The sequence below is a fragment of the Podarcis muralis genome, chromosome 2, assembly GCF_964188315.1.
Source record: "Podarcis muralis chromosome 2, rPodMur119.hap1.1, whole genome shotgun sequence".
Taxonomy (NCBI): domain Eukaryota; kingdom Metazoa; phylum Chordata; class Lepidosauria; order Squamata; family Lacertidae; genus Podarcis; species Podarcis muralis.
Genome location: NC_135656.1, coordinates 34,026,868 through 34,045,568, shown reverse-complemented (window position 1 = coordinate 34,045,568; position 18,701 = coordinate 34,026,868). Strand labels below are relative to the sequence as shown.

At 45.3% G+C, this 18,701-nt stretch overlaps 1 protein-coding gene across 2 annotated transcripts; it reads left to right on the top strand.

Moving 5' to 3' along the window:
• Positions 1-445: 445 nt before the first annotated feature.
• On the top strand, positions 446-16,994 carry USH1G (USH1 protein network component sans). Of its 2 annotated transcripts, XM_028716823.2 has the most exons (3): positions 448-1,744; positions 12,610-13,842; positions 15,136-16,994. In XM_028716823.2, exons 1-3 carry the CDS (start codon positions 1,581-1,583, stop codon positions 15,137-15,139), a joined length of 1,401 nt encoding a protein of 466 aa, XP_028572656.1. In that variant the 5' UTR covers positions 448-1,580; the 3' UTR covers positions 15,140-16,994. The 2 variants fall into 2 exon arrangements, with proteins under 2 accessions (XP_077780307.1, XP_028572656.1); XM_077924181.1 differs by lacking the exon at positions 15,136-16,994 and having other exon boundaries at positions 446-1,744; positions 12,610-14,355.
• The last annotated feature ends 1,707 nt before the right edge of the window (positions 16,995-18,701 follow it).

The following is an 18,701-nucleotide window of genomic DNA, read 5'->3' as shown; positions in this document are numbered from 1 at the left end:
CAAGATGAGCGCTGCAACCCCAGAGTCGGTCATGACTGGACCCTAATGGTCAGGGATCCCTTTACCTTTAGCCCTTTTTCACCTGACTATCCTAGGCATGAAATGCCAGTGTTGTTTCCTGTGGGTCTGTGTTTTTGTTTGTGCTTAAATATCAGTGTCCTTTAGCCAACAGTGCACAATTCAGATTAGTTAGAAGATTGCTGTTATTGCACTGTGGGGAAGGAACCATGGCAATGAGTTGTTCACTGACTTAACCAGATTTATACACCACTTCACCATCAAAACCTCCAAGCAGTTTACATTAAAAAATATTAATCCATTATATCCACTTAAGCTATTGCAATAGAATGCCATTTGCAGCCATTTATCCTAAGAAAACTGCAGGAGTGAATCATGCAGTTCCATGCTCAATAAGGCTGGAAGGAAAGAAACATTTCTGGACACTAGTCCATGACAGCTTATGCCATTTAAGTGCCACTCATTTCTGGTAGAGCTTCTAAGTGAATTTCATTCTCTGAGCAACAGATGGCGCCAGAAGACCAGGTATTCCCAAAGAGAGCCAGGAAGAGGGAACTAGTGGTCACTCACAGCCCTTTGAAATTCAGGTCACGCATACTAAGATGGTTGATGCAACAAACAGGTGTCTGGAAGCACATGCATCGTACAGGCACCACATGCGCACCCTGCACTAGATGTGGGCATACACTGCGTAGTAAACAGGCACAAAGCAATTCTGAAGAACATTCCTGGAAGACGACTACTGCTGTTCTGAAATTGAGCCTTCTCACTTGGGTAAACACTGGAGGAAGTGCCAGAGCACAGTGGGTGGTGTTTTTCATGCAGAAGGTCCCAGGGCTATTGCCCACCCCTCCCAGGTAGGACTGATAGAGACCCCCTGCCTGAAGGCCTGGAGAGCTGCCAGTCAGTGCCCACAATACTGAGATGGATGGTGCAAGGGGCTAACTGGTTAAAAGTCAGCTGCTTCGCTGCTTCGCACAGTTGTAGAGTTCTCTGTTGAGTGGAAATTGTGGAGGGAAGCCTTTTCAAAAGTGGATTTTTGTATGCGGCAACTATCCCTCCCAGAAACTTCCTTTCAAAACAACAACAACGCTGTTATCTCAGATTTGAAAAGAGGGGAGGGAGAAAATATCTCAGAATAGCAGGTAGCAGCCAGAAAGTTTTAAGTCCCTTGAAAGCGAGAACTTCAGCTATTGAGGCAACAGCTGGGCAGAGAATTCCACAGTGTTACCAGCCCATTTTGCTGCTAGGAAGAGGACAGAACGAGTGTCTTCTGCAAGGGGTTTGCTAAGGTGAAGTGCACACCAGAGACAGGCAAAGAATCCTTAGGACCCAGGGGAATCCACAGAAACTAATCTCATGCATTCAATATGAGGAGTTCCTCCCCTCACTGGTCAGGGATTCTCAGGTGTCCAAGTAACAAAGCTCCCTCCTCCTCCTCCTCCTCCTCTCTTTTCTCAGCCAGCTGCTTTCCTGGAACTCTCTCCTCAGACTCCATGCCCGTCCTCTTACTATCCCCTCTCGCCCTTCCCAATGAAGCGGCCAGGGAGTAAAGCTGCACCATGAACGACCACTACCACAGGGCAGCCAGGGATGGCTACCTCGACCTGCTGAAGGAAGCCACCAAGAAGGACCTCAACTCGCTGGATGAGGATGGCATGACCCCAACCCTATGGGCCGCCTACCATGGCAACTTGGATGCGTTAAGGCTGATAGTTAGCAGAGGGTAAGTCCTGCCTTTTGCCCTGTTTTGACTTTTGCTGTGATGCAGGGAAAAGTCCACGGCTCTTTCCCTTGACAGGCCACACAGCCTCGCAGGGAATGAAAGTGAGGCAGGTGGATCGAGCCTGCTTGTTTTTCCACCTTTGGGGGGGGGGAATGTGTAAATCTGTGCTAGCCTAAATTTCCCATATGGACATGTTGGGAAAGCAGAGAAGCTTTTGACTCGGTGCAGCTGCTGTGTTGGGTCAGTGGGCAAGAAAACCTCCTCCCCCATCACCTTATCCCATCTTTTAACCGTTGTATATTTCACTGCCCGTGAATGTCTTGGATTGGTCTCCCTCGCTTGCAGATTTCACCCTTAAAACTATCATGAATGGACAGACCGCAGCACTGTGTTCTCTCAGTGTTGATTAAGATGTTTGGTGCTTGGCTGGCAACTCTAGCCCCGTTCTCTTGTTTTATCTGGTGAAGGCAGGGGTTGGTAACTCTCTCCTGCTATGTGTGTCAATAGTTTTAAAGAGACATGAAAGTGGTTTTTTAGCATTGCTTCCTCCATGCACTCACATTTCTATTACCTCTAGGTTTTGCGTGCATTTTGAAGCACTACAAAAACCTACCAAACCTGTTACATGTGGGAGCTGGATGGAGGAGATCTCTCGACACCCCTCTCTCCCCAAAGCGATTTGTTTTTCAAGCCAACTCTGGCTCTTGAGGCATTGATGGGGATGTATCGGCTCTTTTGTTATAGTTTGAAGAGGGTATTAATTATCTATGCACCCCCTCCAAAATCCATTGAAGACAGTGTGCTGAGAAGGATGGAGGAGGCCTGCAAAATAAGTGTGCTAAAACACAGATCAGACCCTTGCTCTTATCTTCTCCATCACAATCACTGATGGTGTTAATCATAGAAGCTGCAAGAGGAAGAATCTGAGAGGCAGAGAGGTGTCAGGATAACTGGATCCTCTTCCTAGATTATGCTGTCCTAAAAAAGCTGAACTTTTACAAGATGAAAATATGTGTTTTGATTATCTGTTGAAGATTGGCACTGTGCAAAGGCAGCTCTATCTATTGGACGAAGGCTATGAGTTCTGTGGTGAACAAATAATCTAAGGTGTCCTCATTTCAGCCACTGCTGTTCACAAATCTGCAAGATTGGAGTGCTGTTGTTCCCATTCCCCAAATGAACTGAGGCACAGGAATGGAAGTTCACCTGAGGCCAGTCAGTACAGAGCTCCAGCATAGATCAGTTGACCAGGGACCATAGCTAGTACTGTATGAGGTTTGCCGAAATTGCTTGGGCAGGTGCTGCTGGACTATTAGAAATTCAAAGTATTTGTTTATTGAAGGTATTCATATGCTGCTTAATTGCTGAAGTGTCCAAGCAGCTCTCAGATAGCTCCAGTGTGCAGGAGAAGCACAGGGGCCTATAACCTTTTGGGCCAAAGCAGGTCCCTTTCAAAAGGTCTTTTTGAAATCTCAGCTTTTGCACAGAAAGCAAAGAACAAGTCATTACACTGACTTCCCTTACATTGAGGCTTTTTGATTTCCATGATTGCTAATGCACACATTTTTATATGTTTCTCCTCTGAGCACTAAATATGAGTGCTCTCATTATTATCTGATGGGTAAGCGGCATTCCCCTAATTTTTCAGTGTTGGCTGCAGTTCCATACAATTCTGCCACCCCTCAAAGGGGCTTAAATGTGGATTTCTGCAGAAAGGTACTTGATGATACATTTGGACTGGAATAGATGGTCCTGGATGAGCGTCTTCCTTGCAGCTCAGCTAGTGTTTAATGAACTGAAAATACTATGTGCTTGCTGTCAGTGGGGAGGATATAGTAGAGAGGAATGCTCATGCCCTTTTGGTGATGGATGTTATTAGGAAAAGACAGATGAGGCTGGCTCTTTAAAAGGTGCTTTCATCATTGGCCACAGTTTGTCAGAGATGGAAGAAATATACCCTGGCGCTTAATTAAAACAGCACGGAATTTGCAAGAGGGAGGGAGGAGGCCTTGCTGTGCTTAGAGAAGCAAAATTATTGATGCTCGGTATTGACTGGGAAAGTTTACCTGCATCTGCAATGTCGCTATTCTCCCCCCGTCCCCCAATTAACGACAGTAACATATCCTGTATTGGCACAGCTGCCTAGCTGCCGCAAGCAGAAATCGGCAGGGAACTTAACTCTGTTTTAGAAGATTATGAGCTCCAGTTGTTTAGGTCTTCTGTTGGACAAATACTTTTGCACAATTGCAACTAATTCCTGCAGACATTTATGCACCAGTAATCAGTGGCTGAATGTGCTTTGGTGTGCTAGACTGGAGGAGAAATTGCTGTCTGGACTGCTTCCCTAAGCTTTTCCAAAACGGATATCTGGTGAATATGGAGGCTATGATCATAGGCCTCACTCCCAAATCTTATATCAACTGTGTGCACCACTTTATCCTCTCAATGCACAACGTAGGGAACAATGAGGCAATACTACTGTTGCACACGAAGGATTTGTCTGGGTGCGCAGCTCTGAAGAAACACCATGTTTGTATTTTGTGCAGCACATGATGAAGGCAGGGTTGTGGGGAAGACAGGAGGATTTGGTGGTAGATCTGCCCTGTTCATTAGTCAGACAAAAGGCCTCTTTCATCCTCCCGGCTGTGCGCTAATGAGGGAAAGGAACACAATTAATGTGATGGCTGGGAAAAGGGAAGCAAGCTGGCATTTGGTGCCACAGCCTCCGAGAGAAACAATTGCTCTTTAGTGTGAGTTTTTGACAAGCTCATCAGCAGCAGTGCCCAAGATGGGAGATGGGCCAGCTTATGATTAGCTGGGCTTCACAATGAAGGGTTTCAGGAGATGAGGTGGCAATGAAGTTGCCTTCTGTCCAAGTGGCAGTGTGCTATTTTGGCAACAACACACTCATTAAATAATGTGTTGTTCCCCCCAGTTTGTTTTATTCCTGGGTGAATGCCAGAGATGCTCTCTTTTCATAATTCAGTTGTATATCAAATGCAGTGTGCAGTTCAGATTGCAGGATGCGGAGACCCTGATCTTAGCTATACTTCCTGCTCTGGATTTGAATTCGTGGCTTCAGCTTGATCCCACACTTCCTCACAGGAAGCAAACACCATGAGGCAGGCTCTGGAGTGCAGATGCATTGAACTCCACCTGATCTAGGTAGAGCTTAAGCTTCAGCTGCTGCAAATCCAAAGTAAGAGGGGAGGGAAAAAGCAAAAGGCTTTCAAACAGTTCTGGGAGTTTTGACGATCTGGTACTCCAAAGCGCAGCATCGCCTGTTGCCATAGTGACACCAGTTGAGTGACAGGTGGGCGGCCTGCCAGCCTTGTACAAAGGTTCCCCATCCCTGATGTAGGATGTTTTCACATTAGTGGCTTAACACACAGCAAGGTTGTTTTGCAATCTGCTGTCTTCCTTCTATTGTACCCTTCCTCCACCCCAAATTTTGCACACTGTCATAGCTTCTCTCCCCTGCCTCTTCATATTTATCCTGCATGCTTGCCATGCATGCATGCTACCCTCTCCCATCCTTCCATTCTCCAGCTAGGCACACCTGTTGGTGCCTCTTCCTGCCTTAGGCTGCAGGGAAAATAATATAAGCCGCCTTGAGCCTCTACACCAATTATAAATTTAATTTGACATTTTTATGTAGCCCTCTAGGGCAAAAGAGGTAGAAGTCTTTTAAAAATTTAGACAGACGCCACTGCCAAGATCATTTCCTTGTCTGGTTACTCATGGCAATAATTGATCCTTGCCCAGAATCTGAGTTAATTCTATTTGAAGTCAGGACATCAGTAATTTGCAAGGCAATATTTTTAATTACTGAGTAGTGATCGTGAGGATTGTAGACTTACAGAAAGGAGTGAGATTTAGTTTACCAAATGTTGTAAAGACACTTGAGCCTCTATACTCAGTCTCGCTAACTTCTGCCCACTGAAAAAAAAATCCCTGCAGTGGAAGATACAGATGGACACTTACTCCCCACTTAAAGATTACATGTTTCCAAATGCAGTGGTACCTTAGTTTAAGAACAGCCCTGTTTACGAACTATTCGGTATATGAACTCCGCAAAACCGGAATTAGTGTTCCAGTTAGTGAACTTTACCTCTGTCTACGAACGAAGGCCGAACGGTGGAAGGGCACCGGTGGCGGGAGATTTCATGAGGGAAAGCGCACCTCAGTTTAAGAACAGCTTTGGTTTAAGAATGGACTTTCGGAATGGATTAAGTTCGTAAACTGAGGTACCACTGTACTAGCCTGTTATGTTCCCTTTCCTCTCAGATTTCTGCCTGTTCCGGGAAGGCAGTTCATGAGAAGGCTGACATGCAAGGAGATAGATGAGCACAGAATATTAGAGATTTGTTTTTTTGTTTATAAAGTTCCAAAAATGTGTTGGACGCGAGTGACGCTAGAGCAATTAAAAATAAAATCCACAGTGGCCCAGTGATCTGTACATCTTGCAGACACTTCAAGAGAACTCAGTGGTTCCCTTTAATGTAGTTGTAGCATCCTTTTCTGTATTTATTTTACATTTAGATGCTGTGATCCTGTACATTTACAAGTGTCAGGAAGGAGCAGAAATTCAACAAAGGCCATTTTACCCTGTCATGACAGCATCACAAGGCTGGGGAAAGCTACAACCTTAGCATTTCTGCCTATCCTGTGTCTGTTTAAGGCATGGAAGCCATGGCGACAAAAAATGGCAATCCTAAATATTTGTGATTACTCATGAATATTATGTATGCAAATAGTGAGGGCCTGATTTATAGCTCTTGCATCACTAAATGTGGCAACAAACGGATTGGGCTGAGGTTTACAGAAGATAAAAAGAGGCTGCTCAATGTAGGCCACTTGTTGGGTTAACAAAGGGAGGCATTCTCAAACTATCTGCTCCCTAGGACCCATTTGGAACAGGCTAAAATTACTGAAGCACACCCATCACAAAATGGTGGCAGATGGATGCAGACTTCGGCATAAGCAGCTAGCATAAGCAGCTACCTTCTAGTTACACCTAATCCATCTTTTGAAATGGCCTACTTCTTTGCCACTGCAATTTCCTTGCGTCAAGGAGTTCCATAGCTCTACTTACTACAAACATTTGCTCTGGAGGTATGGTGTACCTAGGCCTTCCCATTTTAGGCGGAATTTGCTAATCCAGAGGCTTCTAACTAGAGAACGTATTTTTTTTCTTTTATATTTTTATCGTCCCAACTCCGCATGCCTCTCAAAGTATTTTTGCCCATCTCCTGTGATTTATTTTCCCTTTCTTTCACACTAAACTTGGACCCAACTGCCATTTCACTTGGTCCTTTAATGTAAAACAGCTTTCTTCATTTCTATTCATAAATACATACAATGCTTTTTTCTGGGCACCTCCTTTCCCTCAAAATGTTAAAAGTGTGGCACTTGCTGTAACAACTTCATGGTCAGTACCGACAACTTTTTCTATTTTTTAAAAAAGCCGTGCATACATACATACATAATTTGATTTGTATGCTGCCATTCCACAATTCAAACTATGCTCAAGGCAGCTTAAAACAGAAAAGAATACATACCTACAACATATCAAAAGTAGTTATAAACAATAAATACAACATTAAAAAATACAAAACCAAAACCAAACAATTCCCACATGAATCACAAAAAATCGTAAATAAAGATGCAAAAGACCAACAACAACAACCCCCCCTTAACAAAACACCCCAGTCCAAGTCCCCTCCAGATGTACTAGTCCCAGTTTGTTAATTACAATGGTACCTCGGGTTACATACGCTTCAGGTTACATACGCTTCAGGTTACAGACTCTGCTAACCCAGAAATAGTGCTTCAGGTTAAGAACTTTGCTTCAGGATGAGAACAGAAATTGTGCAGCAGTGGCATGGCGGCAGCGGGAGGCCCCATTAGCTAAAGTGGTGCTTCAGGTTAAGAACAGTTTCAGGTTAAGAACGGACCTCTGGAATGAATTAAGTACTTAACCTGAGGTACCACTGTACTGTACTGCTAACAGCAGCAGCAGCAGCATCAGCAACCACCACCTTTTGTCTGACTTTCTAATTTCCTCCATTACCTTCCCTGGTCCTTTCTCCTCAGAGGGAACATTTCTTTCCTTCTTTCCTCCCCGCCCCCCATCTCCAGCCATGTTTTCTCACCATGTAAGCAGTTGGCTGGTGCTGCCATTGGTCCAACCAAAAGGGTATGGCGTGGCCAAGAAGCAGGGAAGGCAAGTGAGGAGTGAGCAGTGGGCAGACTGTGGCATTGAGGCCCATCTGAAAGCGTCCCAAGGCCCACTGGTGGGTCCCGGCCCACTCTTTGAGAAACAGTTATCTATAGGGTATTTTGGTGGCATTTTTTTTTTTTAAGGGAAGCGCTGTAAGTGCTTGGAAGCGGCAATATGTCACAATTAAGCAAACATCACAGCCAATTAGATTATTATTAGCTGTGATTAAGCTTGGGCTCACATTAATTGGAGCTTGATGCAACCTTACCCCTTCCCATGCACTTCCCCTAACGCCAGACGGGAAATGTTCCACCTAGCAAAGGGACTTCCCCCTGGTTACTGGTTCTTGCTGATTCCTGCTTCTGGTGGTTTTGTAACTGCCACCAGTCATTGCACTTAATTATGTTTTTCCTGCCTGGATGTTGTTAGCAGGGATTACTGAATTTCCCATAAAGGATGATCTGGTATCAGTCAAGTGGGAAGGAGGTTTTTGGACAGGCCTCTTCCTCTCCCTGCATCCCATGCCTACTTGGTCTCTCGTGTTCCTTGTAGCCCCGCTCATGCACCCTGTCCCACGTGACGATGGTGTCCAACTGTGTTGCGGAAGCACTTCACATCATACCAGACAAAGGAGGCGGCCGTGCAGTGAGGTTACAGAAATCCTATGCTGGAGCAGAATGGAAAGCACACCAATCTGGCACTTGGCACTGAAACTTGACCTAGTCGTGGAGTCTGTTTGCAGTATGAGAGCCCTTCCAGTGTGGGAATCAAGCAGTCCCGGAGCCAGGGCTGACCCAAGTGTGGTGTGGTGGTGAAGAGCGGTAGATTTGTAATCTGGTGAACCGGGTTCGCTTCCTCGCTCCTCCACATGCAGCTGCTGGGTGACCTTGGGCCAGTCACACTTCTTTGAAGTCTCTCAGCCCCACTCACCTCACAGAGTGTTTGTTGTTGGGGAGGAAGGGAAAGGAGAATGTTAGCTGCTTTGAGATTCCTTCGGGTAGTGATAAAGCGGGATATCAAATCCAAACTCTTCTTCTTCAAGTCGTCTTGCTGACTGAGGCAGACAAGATGGCGTCCCTCCACATTCCAAGCACAGAAACCAATTGGAATGGCAGTGGAATCTGATATCAACACTGGGGGTGCAACAGCTTTCTCCACTGTATCTGAGGCACCAGGCCACAGTAGCGTGAAGGACAAGCAGTGTGACAGCAGAGAGGAATGGAAGAAGGGATGTGTGCTCAAGAGGAACACTCAAGGACTGCTCCCTCAGGTGGTCGCCCCACTCTGCCTAATGCCCTGCCTGGAGCTGCCAGCATCCCCCATCTGCCTTGAGTACTAATCCACACCTCACCATTTTAATGTAAAGACCCTTCTCAAACGTTGGCTCTCCAAGAAGTCATTTTCATTGAAACAAATTTCCAGAGTGAGTCTGTTGCAACCGAAAAAGGAGAGTATTGTGGCAAATTAAAGACTAAACATCCTATTTAGTATTAGTAGTAGTAGTAGTTTTAAGCTTATGCTATAAAAATATGGTTAATCTTTCAAGGTTCCACAAGACTCTTCACTGATTTTCCTTGAAGAGGCCCAAACCAACCAACCCCTTACAACCTGCCTCAAGAAATCATCCAGCAGCAGCAGAAGCTGCTATCCAAACTGAGGCCTACCTTTTAGCAGGTGGCGGCAGGTCACATTGGGCACTAGATTTCAAAGTACCATTTAAAGAGCAACAAGCTGTCAGTTGTGTCATGAGACTAGCCACTATTTGGGAGGTAGGTTCCACTGGGATTTTTCCTGCTTCAGGCACTAACATGTCTTGGGCAAGTGGGTGAATGTAAGAGAGGACAATATGAGGCATGCTGCTTCTTTCCAGCCCTGATACTCTATGGTTTAGCGGCTAAATTTGTATTGCAATTTTCAATAATGAGGGGCTGCAGTACAATGCGGTGCAAGGAACGGTTGTATTGTACTTCGCAGCTCCCATCTTGAAAGGACTGGACAAATTTATGGAAGGTAAAGCTATTAATGTCTACTAGCCATGATGGCTATGCTCTGCCTCCATGGTCACAGGAAGCAATGGGAGGACAGAGTACCCTCATGGCCGGATCATGTTTGCTTGTTTCCCATAGGTGTCTGGTTGGCCACTGTGGGGACAGAATGCCATTGGCAGCTGGGTGGCCCATTGGCTTACTCTAGCAGGATTCTTATGTCAAGTTCCAGCTCAGGGCAGTGAAAAAATGCTCATTGTGAAGTGGATCTAAATGGTTTTGCTTAACGTTTCAGTCGCTAAGCTTTGGTGAATTCACATTCCAACCAAAGGTTACGTGGGAAGCAGCCGTCACCCAGCTTTCCTTCAGCCCCGCCAAGCTGGGACATTCCGAAGAGACATCATGAAATTGTCTACATTGGCAACAAGAATCTTTGATATAGCTGCATTTTCCTGCCCTGGACCTGCACCCGATACTGCTTTGTATCAGTGTGAAATAGATTGCTTTATTGGGAAACAAGCAGCATTTCTCGCTTGCAGGGAGAAAACAATAGGGTCTGATTCCGCTTTTCCGGCTGCTTGCAAGCCTCCACGCCCAATTCCAATGCACATGTGTTCATTCAGAACAAACATAAACAATGCCACACACGCCCTGAGCTCCCAGCCGGCTCCAGCATTTACAGTTTCTGTGTCTCTTTAAGCAATCTCCATCAATAATTCACCCCTCTTGCAATTCATCAAATATTCATCTTTTCCCTGAGTTCCCCACTACCGATAGGCCAGTATCAAGGTGAAGGGATGAGGGCAGGCTAGCGAAGGAGTCGCAGCGAACTGGATGGTACTCACTTACCCAGGGCTACAAAGCAAAAGGAAACCTGTTCCAGCGTTCTGCTGCCAGACAACTTCATCCTCCCACCTCCTGTTGCTGCTTGCTGGGCCTGGCTAGTTAGATAGGTTTCGCTCTATGTGGGAAACGCAACAGAGAGCTTATCTGGAGTTGGGTGGCTTAGAAATCTTGTATCGGTCACTCCAGCATCTCATTAAAATAGGGAGAAGGCCTGCCACTAAGCAACACTGCTCTTTTAAAAACGTGTCTTCTGCTTTTGCCTATGGAGTTAACAAGCACTACTCAAAACAACAACAACAACAACAACAACAACAACAACAACAACAACAACAACACCCAGCTTTATGTATTATATTTGTAAGCTGCCTTTCCTCCAAAGAGAGCGAGGCAGCATACATGTTTTGTAAGTGGACTAGAAAACTGTACTGATGGGCAGCCATAAAAATGTAAAGAAATATTAATGGGGAAAGGCAGTGTGCAGGGTACTCCCTTCCCCTCCATTTTAAGCGTCACAACAACCTTATGCATGCGTACGTAATTTAATTTGTATGCCACCTCACAGTTCAAGCCATGCTCAAGGCAGCTTACAACACAAAAGAAACTTAACTGCAATGTAACAAAAATAGTCATAAACAATAAATAAAACATCATAACTGATAACAATATAATTTTATTTTTTTAAACCCAACATAACCAAGGCTTATCCATTAAAGCTCTGTATCCAAGCATTGTTTTCTTTGCCCCAGAGTATTCCATATTAAAACCCAGTATTGACAGTTGTGCTGACTGAGCACTAAAGAGCAGGTTTTTTGCAGGAAAAGCTCTGGGGCAAAAACACCACACAGAGATTTCAAGCGCTGACCTGTGCCTGGAAAGAGTGGGGCAAATGTGTGCATAAGCCCTAAGAGGTAGTATGACTGGCTCAAAGTCACCTAGATGAGTGGGAATTTGAACCTAGGTCTCCTTGGTCTTACTGACGATAAAGTTGGCGGTGCAGGGGACATGCATGATAGCTGGATTTCCTTGAGGGAAAGGGCGGGACATAAAATAAAATAACAAAATGTTGTTTGCAGGACAGTCTTGGTTTGCATACTGGGGAAGCTTTTAGCATGCCTGGTTATACTAGCCTCCCATTGTGCCGACTTTGCTGGGGAAAGGTGTGACCAGATTATAAGCTCGGTGCTAGTGAAGACTGTGGTTCTGGAGGCGGACTCACCTTTGCTCCCTCTTGAAATGTGCTCCTGGCTAACTTGTCCTGGATTTCTGGAGAAGATAACCAAGGGCATTTGAGCAGGCGTGAGTGGGTAGGGAGGAGCTGCTCTAATTTGTGCAATACCTCTAGTGCAGTTGAAAAGCAGGGATTCGTTTCACCTCATGCCCACACAAGAAAGGTCGAGAGAGTGCACAATGTCTTACTTCAGTGTCAGTGCTGCTTGCCACCTTTGCCATCCCCAAACTTCAAATATACCCTCTCTCACTCTGAGGAAAAGAAGAAGACTGAACAAGCACAGCAGGTCTGAAGCTAAGCTTTAAAAAAGGTCAATAATGCATTGTGGAGAAGGGTGGAAAGAGATCTGTTGACAGGAGATGAAGGGAAGTTTATTGGGTATAATTCTGCTTGTGTGGATTTCCTCCTCCAGAAAATGCTCCAGAATTACTGTGATTGATTAAGACAAGGGCCACAGGTAAGGTAAACGCCAGAATAAGAATGTGTAAACTGATTTGATACAATTCACAAGTCCTAAGCAACATCTACTCATTAGGTATACAGGCTTCCTTGATCACTAACTAATTTGTTTCCTGCATTTTAGGGGTGACCCAGACAAATGTGATATCTGGGGGAACACGCCTCTTCATCTGTCAGCAGCCAATGGTCATCTCAATTGCCTCTCCTTCCTGGTGTCTTTTGGGGCCAACATCTGGTGTTTGGACAATGACTACCACACTCCGCTGGACATGGCAGCCATGAAGGGTCACATGGAGTGTGTGCGTTATTTGGACTCCATTGCTGCCAAGCAGAGTGGCCTCAACCCCAAGCTGGTGAGCAAGCTGAAGGACAAGGCCTTCAAGGACGCAGAGAAGCGGATTAAGGACTGTGTAAAGATGCAGAAGAAGCACCATGAGAGGATGGAGAAGCGGTACAAGAAGGAAATGTCTGACCACTCAGACACTATGAGTTTTTCCAGCTACTCCAGCAGCACTCTGAGCAGGAGGTTCCAGCACATGTCTATGATGACTTCCTTGCCATATTCTCAGGCCACCATACACGGCACAGCCAAGGGCAAGACCAAAATCCAGAAGAAGCTGGAGAAAAAGAAGCAAGTGGATGGCACCTTCAAAATCTACGAGGATGGGAGGAAAAGTGTGAGGTCCTTGTCTGGCTTGCAGCTGGGCAACGACGTCATGTTTGTGAAACAAGGCACCTACGTTAGCCCAAAGGACTGGACCCGGCGCAACGTTAGGGACATGTTTATGACGGATGAAGATACTGTCTCCCGTGCCATAAGTGACCCAGGTTTGCACATGGACTCGGCCCATTCTGAGGTCAGCACTGATTCTGGTCACGACTCTTTATTCAATCGACCTGGACTTGGCACGATGGTTTTCCGGAGGAACTATGTCAGTAGCGGACTGTTTGGAATTGGCCAGGATGACCCCAGCATGCTGGGAGAGGACAGGATGGGTGTTAAACTTCACAACCGCCTGCAGCGCTCGCCAAGTCTCAATGACAGCATCGGCAGTGCCAACAGCCTGCAGGAGAGGAATGTGGAGGAGCTGCCGTGGGATGAGGTGGAGCTGGGCCTGGATGATGATATCGAACCCGAGACGAGCCCCCTGGAGACCTTTCTGGCTTCCTTGCATATGTCGGAGTTCATTTCAATCCTCAAGAAGGAGAAGATTGACCTGGAAGCTCTTATGCTGTGTTCGGACAATGATCTGAAAAGCATCAACATTCCACTGGGGCCCCGGAAAAAGATGCTGGATGCTTGCAAGAGGAGGAGACAGACTATGGAGAACCCTGAAGTCATAGAAGACACTGAGCTGTAAGCAATTGAGCCCCCTCCTTTCACACTCATGGAATGCACACAGGTCTTCAGCATGCGATGCGCATAGCATAGAATGGTACTTCTTACGTACATTCATATTATGTATTTGAATAACAGGAATTCTCCGATAGATCAGGGTGGTAGGAGAATGTCTGCGTAGCACACGGCAGAAAATTGCCAGCAGAAAGACTGACAAAAATGAATTTATACAAATGTTTCAATATTTGCAAGCTGGGTACACAAGTTGCCTTGAGGTAATGTCTTAAATCAGATTCTTTTTGCTACCTAGATTAAGGTAGTGTTGGTATCAATATAATTTTTACCCAATGAAATCAACACTAATGTGCTGCCATTAAAGCCACTGGAAGCCATTCTTAAGCAGTCTTGGCCAAAAAACCAGACAAAAGCTGAGCTTCTAGGGACAGACCTTGGGCTACTCCATACCCTTACAGGACAGGTCTAATTATGGACTTTTGGGCTCACACCATCTGATCCGCAAACTCACAAGCACAGTACTGGCAGAGCCACCTCCTGCTGCTCCAGATGTTGCATTGCATCACCCTCTGCTAAAGGAGCGACTTGTGTGGTGGTGGGGAGACTTCCCTTTGGCTGTTACTTACTGGCCCATAGCCCCATACTATTTGTACCTGTCCAACAGCTAGTTCAGGCCTGTTGGTAGCTTTAAAGCAGGCATGAGAAACTCATAGCCCTTCATATGCTAGACTACATATGCTAGACCATAATTCTTGTACATTGGATTGTGCTGGTTGAGGCTCATGGAAGGCCAGAGTTTCCCCACCATCCCTTAAAAGGCAAAAATAGTATTCAGGTGGTTGGTCTGAAGAAAAGATAGATCTGGCTTTGTAAACAGATTCTCATCTACTTAATCAATGGCTGCCGTAGGATAATATATTTCTTATGTGACAGCATGGGAGCCTTCAATTAATTATAGTGTTGGCATTAAAATCCTGTGCCACTTCTTGGTAAACCGCAAGCATGTTATCCCATTCTTATTCCTAGCCTCAAGTGGTTATTTGTAAAGTAGGTCTGAAGATTTAAGTACGCATCTTTACTTGTTGCAAAGAATGGAGGACAGGAACTGCAATCTCCTAGGCAGCTTTGAGAAACGTTTTGTGGAATGCTGGATTTACAATGGGCTTCTCACAGATACCAGTAATATTTTTGTTGCTTCATGCTTTTGTATCAGTGATGACTCTGTAGCCCTGAAAAGTTCAGTAATTGTACTTTAATGTCCTTTTACGTTAACAAAATTTCTTCTCTCCGTTGCAGATAGCTGTTTTTAAGGAACAAGAAATGAACAGAAAAACAAAACCCCAGTTCTAAGTTGCCAGAAAACATCTCCCAGTGATTCTAACAGTGGGAAATAATGAACGCCATAATAAAAGGCCCAATTCTAACCACCTCTCAGCTTCCTTTCTCTGCTTTCCTGCCTGCAGACATTTGCCAGAGAACAGCCTCTTGCTTAAGAGCATTTTGGGGACATGAGTTGCACTACACTAATCTAACCATGCAGTCTTATACATGTCTACTCAGAAGTAAGCCCCATCAAGTCCAACAGGACTTACAAGGCCTGTGGCGCTCTAGCTGTTGTTGAACACTTTCCCCCACCACAGGATTTCCAGGCCTATCCTATATGAACAGCGACGGATGAAGGAGCTTCATTTGAACCAAACCTTCATGACTCTGTGATTACCACCACCAAGATTTGCAATGTCAGTGGAATCCCACCAGTATTGTAACTTTGGCTAGCACATTGTGAAGCCACCATGCTTAGGGCCAAGTTGAGCAGGAGCTCACCTGCATTTCCTGCTCTGAGAACTCTAGGGAAATTGCTCTTATTCCAAGTAACTTTGCACAGTTCAGGCTGCGTGACTTGGAGTGGGAGGCAAATGTATGGTGGAATTAGTTTATTTTTTATGCCTGCCTTGTCTTTATGCCTGCTGCTTTCACTTACTGTGACTGGAACGAACACACACACACACACACACACACACACACACACACACACACAGACACACTGTCTTAAGCCTCTTTTCCCCACAAGGTTCATATTTTTGCTAATGGATGGGCTGGTCTATGTTACAGAACTTCTCCTGGTGATGTATCTTCATCAGTTTTGCAAAGGCTTTGTTGCAACGTTTTAAATAAAGGTAAAACAAGCTAAGCCATACCAATGGGATTGGTGAAGAAAACCCCACTGACAAAATATAGGGGCAGACCTTTCAGCACTGGACAGCTTATTGCCATGTGTAAACATAGGTCCCTCCACTCACAGAATTGTAGAGGGTCATCTAGTCTAACCCCCTAGGAATGAAGGAATCCTGCCCACAGCCGCCGCCCCTGTGCCACTGTCATTTGACAGCAGTTAAGAGCATCTGATCACATATGCATGTGGTTTGAATCCAAAGGACCAATACTGGGCAAATTTAAACTGTGGTAAACTGAATTTTAGCCAAGCTCTTTGTTTATATTAGCCATTAAACGAACAACCTAAACTTGGTTGCAATTCTCAAGCCTACTTTTATTCAGTAGGATTTCTCTGGAGCAAGTGTTGTGTGGTTTGAGATCATGGAGAGAAACTGTTTCCCTTTCTCCACTTTACATGACTCTCTTGTGCCTGACCATATCTACAGTGTATATCTTTCAGGCTGCAATCTTATGTGTACTTGGCAGTAAGCCTGACTGAACATCAGTGGGCGGAATCCAATGTTGTGCAAACCTTCTCTTGCACAGTGGGCCTTCACTGCTTCCTTCTCTCTCTCTCCTGTGCACACCCAAATTTTGCTCTGGATGGGGAGTCCCCACCATCCAGAACACATATTCTGAGGTGTGAAGAGGGCTGGGAGAGGGAGAAGGTGAAGTCCTATTGCATGAGCAGAAGTCAATTTTACAATCCAACAGGGACTCATTTCTGAGTAAATATGCATAGAATTAGGCTGCAGTTTGGTAAATGTTTGTGCATTTACAGTACACCTCCTATCTTCTGTGGATGTTTGGTATGTTTTGTATTCCTTGTATGTATGTATATCCAACCCGTAAAAGGACCCTGTTGTTTACTGCTTATTTATTATACCATGTGCATACTATTCCCTGCCACTGCCTGATTACAATATTTTTAATAAAAAGAACCTGGCGTAGTTTGTCTTTCATGATTGTAATTTAGAAGAGGAGGTTGCTTCCAGGTACGTTTCCTGCAGGTTTATTTTAAATGCAAATTGCATCATTTGGGACTAGAACAAGGGCAGTATTTTAGTATAGCCAGATCCCAGTAATTCCAGTTTTTGGCCAAAATGAAGCCCACTGACTCCATTCCTGCTCTGTTTCCAAGCCAGAGAGACCATTGCATCACTCATTCCAGGCACTTTGAGCCTGGCATGAAGCCCCATTTCTCATAGGTAGTAGCTCTACTGAGATGGAGCAATAGGTGCATTCACAGATTGAGCATAACACTGCTGAAGAAAGCAAGAGATTCCAGCAGCTGCAGCTTTCTGAAATGCTGATTCTCACAAACACTTTTAAGGTGCACCTAGATAGTGGATTTGATTTGTTGCAGACAGCAAAAATGTAGTGATCACCAGAACTTGCATAGGGTTGTGCAGGTCCCAGTGTTCAGCTGATATTGAGTTTCATTGCTATGCAATGAAGGTGAGGAAGTTGAACCCTTGTTCACCTATATAATCTCACTGTGGGTCATTTCACAGACGTTAAGGTGCGTTTTCCAGAAGTGTATGCTCAATACTGGGGGCCCAGCAAACAGCCTTGTGGCAGCTTTGACATTGGCCCATTCACAGCTAATGCTAAACCATGGTTTGCTGAACCAGTGCTGAGTTGCCCCATAGGTGACCAAACAAACCATGGCTTGTTTCTCTAATGTTTGGGTTGCAGTCCAGCTGTTCTTGCCTTCAGCTTTTGCAGACTGGTGAGCATCTGGGGTGAGGTGGCCAAGCACACCTGGCTTAAGGAAGGTGTGACACTGCAGCTGAGCACGTTCCCAGAACATAACAGCTGGTGAATCGGGACGCTTATTGGTAGAAGGCACTGCATGACAGATCAGTGTACCCCAAATCACAACTTGTGAAGCCACATCAGTAGAACTCTTCAACAGATGATAATAGGAACTGGGCTTTCCACCCAGGAAATAAAATGTAGGCTATGGGACAAAATGTCCACAAAGAAATACAATCTGCACAGTCTGTGGCTATTCTATGTAAACATATAACAAACACAGTGAGTGAACACTCACAACTGCAGTCGTCTTGTGCGTGTCTCTCTCTTTTTCCACACCACCAGACCAGTAGCATAGCCAGCCGGTCTTGAAATAGCTCTCTGTAGTAAGAGTCCTGGCTTTCACCTTGTTTGCTCCTAAACCACTCCCTGTTAGTGGACTATAGAATTGGTAGTGCGATTGCACCCTCTGCTGGAAAAGAAGGACCAGAAACATCTGACAACAATTCTGCAAAAGCACGCCCTGTCATGCTTTCTATATCCAGGCCGGCCAGCAGCCTAGGCGTGCTCTTTCGGTGTGACTGGGGGTGGTGACTGGTGGTGGTGCAATAGGAGTGCCAGCCATTTGGGGTGTTTTCAGAACTTGCAAATTAAACATGAAGGTGTTTTGTATGCTCCAGGGCATCTCTCTCTCTCTTTCCCCCCACACACTCTCTGTATGCGCAATAGATCTACTGGCTCTGCTTGGAGAATGCTGATAAAGGAATTACTGTACTGGAATCTCCCTTCCTTTCTGACAGGTGTGGCTTTTTCTTGCTGCTGATCTCGAAAATATAAAGTGCAGTTGCATGCATTCCTACTTGGAAGTATATCCATAGGCCTGACTACCA

Excerpts from the sequence above, each read along its gene's own strand:
- USH1G (XM_028716823.2), top strand. The coding sequence starts at position 1,581 with ATGAACGACCACTACCACAGGGCAGCCAGGGATGGCTACCTCGACCTG. Across the intron at positions 1,745-12,609 it reads AGGCTGATAGTTAGCAGAGG|GGGTGACCCAGACAAATGTG; the intron begins GTAAGTCCTGCC and ends CCTGCATTTTAG.